This window comes from Ochotona curzoniae, unplaced genomic scaffold, assembly GCF_017591425.1.
Source record: "Ochotona curzoniae isolate NIBS_2020 unplaced genomic scaffold, NIBS_Ocur_1.0 contig_2688, whole genome shotgun sequence".
Classification (NCBI taxonomy): Eukaryota; Metazoa; Chordata; class Mammalia; order Lagomorpha; family Ochotonidae; genus Ochotona; species Ochotona curzoniae.
Genome location: NW_024465553.1, coordinates 22,232,568 through 22,243,046, shown reverse-complemented (window position 1 = coordinate 22,243,046; position 10,479 = coordinate 22,232,568). Strand labels below are relative to the sequence as shown.

The window sequence follows — 10,479 nt, the reverse complement described above, 5'->3', positions numbered from 1 at the left end:
GAGCCGAGCGACTTGCCTTTCTATCAAAAGCAAGTTCAAACTGCCCTTGCTGTGGGAGAAGCAGGCACTTAGGGTTGGCCCAAGTATGAATTAGGATAGCCTCAGGGGCGGGCAGCTCGGGCTGCCTGGTAATTTAAAATGTCCCTCATTTAACCCTCCCGATTCTGTCATCTCTAGGACAATCCTTCAGATGCCCAGGGATGTGCTGCGCGGATGTGTGTTCATTGAATATTCATTGCAGTATTGTGGATTGTAGCAAGAGATTGGAAACATCCCAGATGGTTGTCAGTAAGGGAGTTTTAACTAAGAGCCAGAGAATACCTCACAGCTGCCAGAGAGCACTAGGGGTACTGGGGGGGGGGGCGGGGAATCACATTTAGCAGAGCCATTCAGATGCCACTCTGTCACCTGCCCCCCATAGCAGTGTGCCCATGTGGGAGTCCCCTGCATTGTTCCCAATTCCAGTTTTCTGTCACTGTGCATCCTGAGTCAGAGCAGGTAGTTAGGGTACCTGGGTGGGGTCCCTGGCTCCTGACTTTGGCCTCACCTAACTCTGGTTGTAGTGGGCATTTGGGGAGTGAGCCAACCGAGGAGAGATCTCTGTCTGCTTTTCTGGTCTCTCTGCCTTGGGTCCCACTGATTTTCCTTCTGCTTGCTGATGGCGTCACTGCCTGTCTGTTACTGAGTACTTGCTGTGTGCCAGGCTTTGGTTCTAGTCCCTTCATTTCTCAGAATCATTCAGTGTGACGGAGTCTATGACACGGTCAGTTTTGAAGCTCAAAAAAAGAAAATTGGGTTAAAAGCTGGCAATTTTGTGTGGTTCAATCTAACACCCTTTGCCCTCATTTTCAAATATTTGCTTTCGATTTATAGACCTGAGGGTCAGAGCAATTCAAGAGATGGTTTAAGGTCATCGGAATAGAGCCGGAGCCAGGATTCAAGTCTGTGGTGCCTGAGCCTGGAGTCCCAAGCCCTGCACACTGTATAGTTTTTATGCTTGGGGGATGCTGGCCCTAGCTGTCCTGACTGTGGAGATTTAGATCTGAAGTCTTGGGACACACTACTTTTTTTCTTTGTCCCCTCCCTAAATTGTGTGGGCTGTGATGCTGACACTCAGTAAAGAAGGAGCCTGCTGGTTTGATCAGGTCACAGTGCTGAGGTGAGGGGACCCTATGCACCTGTCTGGTCACGCCTTCTTCCTCTTCTTCTTCTTCTTTTTTAAATATGTATTTATTTTTATTGGAAAGTCAGATAGAGAGGAAGATCTTCAATCTGCTGATTCACTCCCCAAGCAGCCGCCACAGCCAGAGCTGAGTCCATCCCAAAGTCAGGAGCCAGGGGATTTCTTCCAGGTCTCCCATACGGGTGCAGGGTCCCAAGGCTTTGGGTTTTCCTTAACTGCTTTCCTAGCCCACAAACAGGAAGCTGGATGGGAAGTGTGGAAGCCGGGATTAGGACCAGCACCCATATGGGATCCTGGCGCGTTCAAGGCAAGGACTTTAGTCACTAGGCTACTGTGTAACCCCCCCCCCCGTTTTTTTGTATAATGTATTTATTTTTATTGGAAATGCAGATCAGATTTATGGAGAGAAGGAGAGACAGAAAGATTTTCCATCTGCTAGTTTACTCCCGAGACCAGAGCTGAGCCTGTCTGAAGCCAGGAGCCAGGAGCTGCTTCTGGGGTGAGGGATTGGGTGCAGGGTCCCAAGGTTTTGGGGTATCCTCTATTGCCTTCCCAGTCCATAAGTGGAGCAACTGGAACACGAACTGGTGCCCATATGGGATTCCAGCAAGGTGAGGATTTAGCCACTGAGCCATCATGCTGGGCCCATACCCTCTTCTCCCTGCTTAGAAGGCGGCACAAAACACCTTTCCCATCACTGAGCAGGTGATGAGGATGATCACCAGCAAGTGGCAATGTCAACAGGTGTTCACACTTAAGTTATTAACCACAGGGGAGCATGGTGGGAATTGTAGCCAGGTACGCTAAGGAGGGTACTCTTCTGGGGTCTGCAGTGACCTGAGCTCCTTCTCCCCCTCTCCCCCTCTCCCCCTCTCTCCTCCCTGCTTCTTGCTTGGAGAGCCTGGGCTGTTCAGACTTGGACTTGAAGTTTGTCAGTCTGAGAGTCTCTGTCCACCATTATGTCCTCAGCCTTCCACATTGGAGTCAGTTAACAGAAGCTGGTTGAATTCAGTTTTGTCGCAGCCGTCTGTCAGTTTCTGGTTCAAACCTCGAACTTTGCAGAGAGATTCCCCAGGCCAAGTTTATATGTTGGCTGCTAGGGACCCCCTGCATGTGAAGTCTGCTGACCACTGTCTGTGGCATGCCAGTCAGGGTACTGGAGAGTTTAGGGAACTTTGGAGCACATGCCACGGCCATGGCAGTTTCCTTTGACTTACCTGCCAATTGAGTTGGCATTCTGGGCACCAGTGGAGTCCAGAGAACCAAGATCACACACGTGCCATGAGCTCATGATAGCTTTGTGTACATTGGAGTTTTTCAGAATAAAAAAATGAAAAGCGCATTGAGCTGCCTATTTAAGATGGATTTATTCATTTGCTTGCTTGAGATGCAGAGAACTGACATTTGCTGGTTCACTCCCCAAATTCTCTCGTTGGCTAGGGCCGGGGGAATCTCCCAGGTGGCTGGCAGGGACCTAGTGGCTTGCACCATTACTGCTGCCTCCCAGAGTGTGCATTGAGAGGAAGCTGGAATCAGGTACGGGGCTGAATTTCAAATGCAAGTGCTACAATGTGAGATGTAGGTGTCTTAACTGCTAGGCTACATCCTCGTTTTTTTTCCCAGTCTATTTCTGCCCTTAATGTTGTGTTTGTGATCGGCTCGCCTGGGGGCGGGAGGCATCTGCTTGGGCTCCTGAAGCAACATCTCTGCGGAAATAAGATGTTTCAGTTCTAGATACTGGGAGATCAGATTCTTGGCCTGGCTCTATTTTCCTTTGCTTTGTGGCTCTGAGCACATCACAGATGCAGGCGTTCTCATCTGTTTGTCGTGATTGCATTCACCTGCGAAAGTAACACAGACACATGGCAATGCTTTGAAATGTTAAGAGCCGTTCTGCAGGGTAAGGTTTTTTTCCCCCCTGCACATCCTTCTGGGAGGCCCAAGTGCAAGGTGCCTTAGCAGGTGACGTTTGATTTCACTAGTATCTGCCCTTAACATGCCTTTTTTTTTAAATAGCTGTTGTTCTGACCACCTGCATCTGTCGGAAGAGCCTCTGGGCCTTGGGCTTGGCAGCAAACACCTTGCTCCAGATCTGTTTCCAAATCTCTCTGCTCTTCCTACATGCCGAGGCAAGCCTCGCACGAGTCCTGGCCTCTTGAGGAACCTGCTGGCACCTCTAAGGCAGGCAGAGGATTAGCCAGACCATGGGATTGGTTCAAAACCATAAGGTTATAAAGATGCTTGGTCGGAGTAAGTGCTCTGTAAGGCTCTAGCGTAAGTGAAGGCTTTGGAGTGAGGCAAAGAGCAGGGACAGATCTTACTGCCAGAGACCCGGGAGATTTTGACAATGTGAGTTTTCCTTCTGCCTGTGGAACTGGGGCCACCATTTTGGCCATCAATCAGAGCAAATTAAGAAGAATCAGCTGGAATTTTTTTCATTTCCTTGCCCTTTGGTTTTCCTAGGATCCTTTTGGTTGCTGTTTCTCAGCCCTGGGGCTGGGTTGCAAGGCTCCCAGATCCTTTTCTCAGATCTTTGGCTTCTTCTGTTTATGCACGGAAGAGCAAAGTCTCCTTAAAGGACAAAGAAAACCAAGCAGGGAGCTTCCCGGCCTTCTCCGGGAGGTCTGACAAGGTTGTTTTGTCTTTCGGCTGTGATCTTAGCTCAGAGAAGGTCACGCTTTGTTTATGTCTTTTGTTTTCCTGCCCGTTCCAGTTGGTCCCAGTCTTTTGAGGTGGGGATGGCTGGGAGTCCACAATGTCGGGATTGTCTGGGATGACAGCTCTGGGTGAACAGAACTGAGGTCATGTGTCCAGCGTCCCTGGGAGCTCAGAACTGAAGGCTTCACCCGGCAGGCTCATCAGTGGCTTAGTTGTTGGGCTGTTCTCTTCAGGTGCATGGATTGCGATTTTTTTATTTTTAATTTTTGGAGCGTAAGATATTTTTAAGTTTACTTACTTATTTGAGAGACAGAGTGGGTTCCCAGCTGCTGGTTCACGTCCCAGATAAGCCACAATGGCTTGGGATGAGCTGAGGTAGGTGAAACTGGGACCTGGAAACCCGATCCAGGGTTGGTACGTAGATGGCAGGAGCCATCATCCATTGCACTAGCAGGAGCTAGAGTCAGGAATGGCTCTGCAACTCTAGCCCTGGCACTGTGGTCTTGGATACAGGTGTTTCTGTTGCCATTCTAACCACTAGGAAACAATCCACTGCAATAGACCTGAATGTTTTAAGGATTTATTTATTTAGAAGGCTAAGTTTTACAGAAAGAGAAGGAGAGATGGGCAGGGAGGTCCTCCATCCGCTGGTTCACTCCCCAAATGACCACAATGGCCAGAGCTGAGCTGATCAAAGGCCAGGAACCAGGAGCTTCTTTCCAGTCTCCCATGTTGGGGCAGGGGTCTAAGGACTTACATCCTCCACTGCTTCTCTAGGCTATATGCAGAGAGCTGGATTGGAAGTGGAGCAGCTGGGACACAGGCTGTTGCCCGTATGGGGTGCTGGTGCTGTAGGGCAGAGGGTTAGCTTGCTGTGCCACTGCGCCAGCCCCTAGACTTTTATTTTTGAAGTACAGAGTAATTCTGTGTGCTCGGTGCTTGGGACTCTATCCCAGGTCTTGGATGGGAAGAGAGTGAGGTGGCCTATAGCAAGGACTTTAGAGCCACAGTCCGGTGCCACCAGTCATGAGCTCTGGTGTAAGAGGTCTTGGTTCCCCAGGTCCTCTGTCTGTCTGTGGACAGCAGTGCTGATCTCTGGTCTCAGTGGCCATGGGGAGGATGCAGGAGGGTGGGCAGCCGGGCATAGCCTGAGTGATACTATTGTGCCGGATTTTGAGATCTCCAGAAAATCATCGAGTCTGAAGTCGGTGCTAACACATAAAGGCGGTTTATTCAAAACTAACGTGGGCTCCCTGCCCAGCAGGATGGGGGAACAGTAGCAGTCACCGCCAAGGTGACTGAAGCAGGAAAACCTGCAGCAGAAGGGGCAGAAGAAGGTCCAAAAGAGAGAGAGAGAGAGAGAGAGAGAGTTTGAACAGCACAGGGTTTTTATACATTTCAGGACAATTCCATATAATTATGTAGTCGTGATTGGTCAGTTTAACTGTTAACTTTCAAAAAGAGCAAGTTGGCAGGCTTCTATTGGTGGGTTTGAAGCAAGCAACTTTTAAAAAGTACAAACTGATGGGCTATAGGGCAGTGAATTTTATCCAACACCAGGGGCCTCCTTCCTGAGGAGTGGTCTGCTTACGGGACCTGCCAGGTATCCTGTCAGGTGTCACATAGGCTGCCAGGCCTGGAGTTCACACAGCCCCAAGCCAAGCAAGTAAGGCAGAAATCACGAAAGCAGAGAATACCTAGATTCCTCAGTACCATCAGGGATAACTGGTTGTAGTGCTTGATGGGACGGAGAGGCTTGCTAAGTTCCAATGCACAGTATAGTATTGGTAATGAACCCAGTGAAAACAGACCCAGTGGCACTCTGCAGTGACAGTGCAGGAGGTGATGGGTCTTCTGATCATACAGACCTGGGGGAGGAAAGGGGCATTGAAACCAACAGCATGGGGCCAGTGGGTGTGCCTTTTGGAGCACTGGTTTAAGATTCGGCTGCTCCACTTGCACTCCAGTTCCTGCTACTGCACCTAGGAAAGCAGCAGAAGATGCCCAGGTACTTGGGTTTCCAATTCCCCCATGCTGGAGACCTGAGTTTAGTTCCCGGCTCCTGGTTTCAGCCTAGTCTATCCCTGGTTGGTGTGGATATTTTGTGGAGTAAAGCAACAGATGGAAGGTGTGTGTGTGTGTCTTTCTCTACATATACAGTATGTATACATGTATCTTTGTATATGTATTTATTTAAATTGTTCTACCTTTCAAATAGAATTTTTTTAAACTATATTTATTTTTATTGGAAAGGCAGATTTACAGGGAGAAGGAGAGACAGAGAGGAAGATCATCCATAGCCTGGTTTACTCCAAATTGCTGCAGCAACTGGGGCTGAGCCAATCCAAAGCCAGGAGCCAGGGGACCCTCCAGGACTCCCATGCAGGTGCAGAGTCTCAAAGACTTGGGCCACTGCTTTCCCAGGCCATGAGCAGAGAGCTGGATGGGAAGTGGAGTAGCTAGGGCATGAATCAGCACCCACATGGGATGCTGGCATTTATAGGCAGAGGATTAGCTCAGTTGAGCCATTGTGCTGGCCCCTCAAATAAATAAAAATTAAATATTTTAATGATCAATATTCAACAAATCTTTTTAAACTCTTTTTTCTAGTATACTTTACCATGGGATATTTTATCATGAAATTATGCCTTTTGATTTTCATTTTGTTTGGAGGGCAGAAAGACAGATCTTCGTCTGCTAGTTCACTCTTCAGACACCTGTAGCAGTCTGGACTGGGATGGGCTCAAATCAGGAGGCTGGAACTCCATCTGAGCTGCTCACAGGGCATTGGGGACCCCAGGTACTTAGACCATCCCTGCTGCCTCCCTCGGGATGCACTCCAGTGTCGGATGTGGGTATCCCAAGCACCATCCTGACTGCCACCACAGATGCGCTCCTCTGGAGTGAATGTTTTAAAGCAGATCCCAGATTTTAAATCATTTCCACTATAAATCATATATGAATGAAACAGATGATATTAAACATACATTATCCCTGGGCCAGTGTGATGGCTCATTGGTTAATCTTTGGCCCGCAGCCACCTGGCATTCTGTAAGGGTGCTGGTTCATGCCCTAGCTGTTTCATTTCCCATCCAGCTCCCTGCTCAATGGCTTGGGAAAGCAGGAGAGGGTGGTCCAAGGCCTTGGGATCCTGCACCTGGGAAACCCAGAGGAAACTCCTGGCTCCTGGCTTCTGATCGGCTCAGCGCTGGCTGTTGCAGCCACTTGGGGAGTGAATCAGTGGATGGAAGATATTCCTCTCTGTCTTTCCTTTCCTCTGTATCTCTGACTTTGCAATAGTGAGTAAAAAAATGTTTAAAACACACACACACACACATCCAGCTAGAATAATAGCAGGCATTCCTGAAACTACTCTGAGGCTGGGTTCATTGTATGTCATGGTTTTGGACAGACTTTACCAGCTGCTCTTCACTGAAAATGGTCTGGAAGGAGGATGCAAAAATTCTGGTGATGGGCAGGCCTTTGCCCATGTCCCATTGCAGAAGATCTGGATTAGAAGTCCCAGCTCCTAGCTTCCTACTCCTGTGCACCCCAAGAGGCAGCCATTGGGGAAACACAGCAAGCGAGAGCTCTCTCTGAAGTACATATGACATACGTACCCTGGTGTGTCCTCTGTCACATGTGCCCGTCATTCCCTGGCACATTCCCACTCAGGTCTTCCCCATACCCAGACAGCATCTGGTAAAGTCTCCCTCAGGAAATTCAGAGCTTTGGGGCTTTCTTTGCCTTCCTCCTCCCAATGAGCTGTCTGTCACAGTAGGAGGGTCACAGGAAACAGGAAGCCAGCGTTGTGCCCCCTGTGAACTATATGACCTCGGGAACTTGTGTTACCCCCTTGAGGCTTCCTTCCCGCCACCCTGCCCCAGGACCACCACCCCAGAGCACTTCAGCCCCCTCTCGCTGCTTGCATTCATCTGTAGAGTGAGCGGCAGTGGTAACCATATCATGATGTGGTTATGAGAGCTTTCCTGATTTTCTTGAAAAAACTCCAAGACAGGGCACCAGTGCAACTGTATGGCACTGAAATGGATGTGGAATGAATGAAAACACTTGTTAGGTGGATAATGGAGAAATCCATGAGCTCTGTTTGTCCTGCATGCTAAAAGGGACCAACTTCTCCGGAGGTTCCTCGGGTGTTGTGATGCCCTGAGGCCGTCTGGCTGCTTTCTGCTGGGCCTGGGAGAGGCGATGGTGGGGTGAGGGAGAGCCTCCCCAGCCCCATGTTCCTGCCCCCCCTCAGCTCCTCTTTGTGCACTGATTGATCTCATGTCCTCTCCGTGTCCTGGTCCCCAGGAACATCCAGAAGCTGTTTCCATCATGGCAGAACTCAAGGTGGAGACGCGGGCTAGTGTGGACTGGCAGAAGCGCTGCCTGGCCCTGGAAACCCAGCTGTTCCGGTTCCGCCTACAAGCCAGCAAGATAAGGGAACTGCTGGCTGACAAGGTGAGTTCTGGGGATCATGGAGCGGCCTCATCCTGCATAGGTCATTGGCAGAGAGGGTCAGAACTGGAGAGAGAGGAGGTGGGGAAAGTCCATTAAAAAAATTTTTTTGTTTTATATATTGCAAAATCAGAGTTACAAAGTGGGAGAAACAGAGAATCTTCCATCCTCTGGTTCACTTCCCAAATGGCTACAGTGGCTGGAGCTGGGCCGCTCCAAAGCCAGGAGCCCGCAGCTGCTTCTGGGTCTCTCACATGGGTTCAGACACACAAAAGAGGGGACTGGTTGGAAGTGAAGCAGCCAGGACTTAAAGAAGCATGCGTTTGGGGCACCATAGGCTCAGGCTTTACTCGCTGTGCCACAGTGCTGGCTCTGAAAGTCGGCTTTGAGTAAGATGCTTTAGCTCACCTGCATTTGAACTCCAGGGTGGGCTTCTGTTTTGAAGAACAAACTGTGAGAGATTTACCAAGCTGTCATCTTGCTTTCTTTCCTGCTTGGGCACACCCAAGACATTCTAGAGCTCTGGGGCAGATGCCAGTGCTGTGTTTAAATGTCGCAGTTAAGATGCCCACTTCCCACGTCCAGGTTTCCAGCATGGGATTCTGACTTTAGCTTCCTGCTAACACAGACCCTGGGAGGCAGCAGATCATGACCCTGTCACTTGTGTGGGAGACCTGGATTAAATTCCCAGCTCCTGGTTTTGGCCCCGGCCTTGTCTAAACCGTTGTAGGCATTTGGAAAGGGATCCAGTGGATAGATGCTGACTCTTTATCTCTGCCGCTCAAATAAAAAAATAACAATAATTGTTAAAATATATATTTATATATGGTCTTGGTCTTCTGTCACCTGCTGAGTAGCTGTGGTTGCAAGAAGGTCTGTGATTCTCTTTAACATTTCTTCCTCCATGTGGTACAGAAGGGAAATGTTGACACTGCTGCTCGCCTGTGAGCCAGCACAGGAACTGTACGCAGAAGGCAGCCCGGCTCCCTGGAAGCAAGGCCACAGGCTTGGGAGCCAGACTTGGGAGGCCCTGCTGTGTGTCTGAGCACTGAGGCAGGGACACAGGGGTTTACCTCTCAGAGAACTGGTGAGAATGAGATCCGATCTCATGTGTGAAGGTCCTGGCGTGGGCTGGGTCTTAGCAGGGAGCAGTTACTGCCTTGACTGGCCTGGGTGGGCGGTTCCAGGCCACAGACCCGCTTTTGTGTGTTTATCTGGGAAGCTAGGTTCCAGCAGAGGATTTTCAAGCGTAATGCCTCTAGAGAGTGGAGGCCTGCCCTCGTCTCTTTATATCCACAAGCGGTCTCCAGAAAGTTCAGAGAAAATGGGTGTGATGAGCAAAGTATGCATGGATTTCCAACGTTTTTGGCATCAAAGCAAACTTATCTTTTCATTCTTTCCCTGAGCCTTTTGAAGTAGTCTCACAAATACATCCTGGGTGAGTCATTCATTCTTCCAGGCTGTCTCCTCACACACCTTTCACAGTCCAGCAGTAGAGATGAGCTCACCTCTCTCTCTCTAGGCAGTATCAGAGTCCCATCAATGAAGTCTGAGTGCATAAGCTGTTCAATCGCCTGCTGGGGGCCGGGATGGCACAATCAGGGTGTCACCTCTGGACTTTTCCATGGCTATGAGTGTGGCCATACACTAGCACGGACTAGAACCATTGAACCCAGCATCTGGGCAGTGCTGAGTCCTGGTGCGGACTCTGCCAGACCCCACAGGGGACTGACCTTGGAAAAGGAAAAATCCGGATCCTGCCAGAGCCTGACCATAGAGAAGGAAGAATCCAGGTCCCTGGGGTCAAGGACATCAGGCCCCCGGGACTTTGACAGCAGTTCTACAAGTGTATCCAGACCAACCTGCAGAGCTTGCCGAAGCTCCTTTGGTTTCTGGGTCCCACTCCGGTCCTTTCCATCCATGCCTCACAGGCAGTGTGACATCTGCCTATTTCACAAGCTTCAGGAAAACAGCTTGGTACCTTCTGGAGTTTGAGAACCTGCCTTGGCCATGGTCCTGCGAGAGTGGGAGGGCAAGGCTGAGCTGAGAAGGGATCCTATTAGCCAGGGGTCTGAAACACACCTTAGCAGCAAGACTTCTGCTTCTGGAGTTATAGATAAATAACTGAAAACAGTAATCTTATTTTTAATTTTTTACTTATTTATTTTTAAAAAGAT

At 49.6% G+C, this 10,479-nt stretch overlaps 1 protein-coding gene across 1 annotated transcript in view; it reads left to right on the top strand.

Annotated features, from left to right (window-relative positions):
• The first annotated feature begins 8,179 nt into the window (after positions 1-8,179).
• Positions 8,180-10,479, top strand: part of PLEKHH1 (pleckstrin homology, MyTH4 and FERM domain containing H1) — a 40,371-nt gene continuing 38,071 nt past the window's right edge. Inside the window, exon 1 of the mRNA XM_040975631.1 lies at positions 8,180-8,305. Coding sequence (XP_040831565.1) covers positions 8,180-8,305 — 126 coding nt within the window. The remainder of the gene's footprint in view (positions 8,306-10,479) is intronic.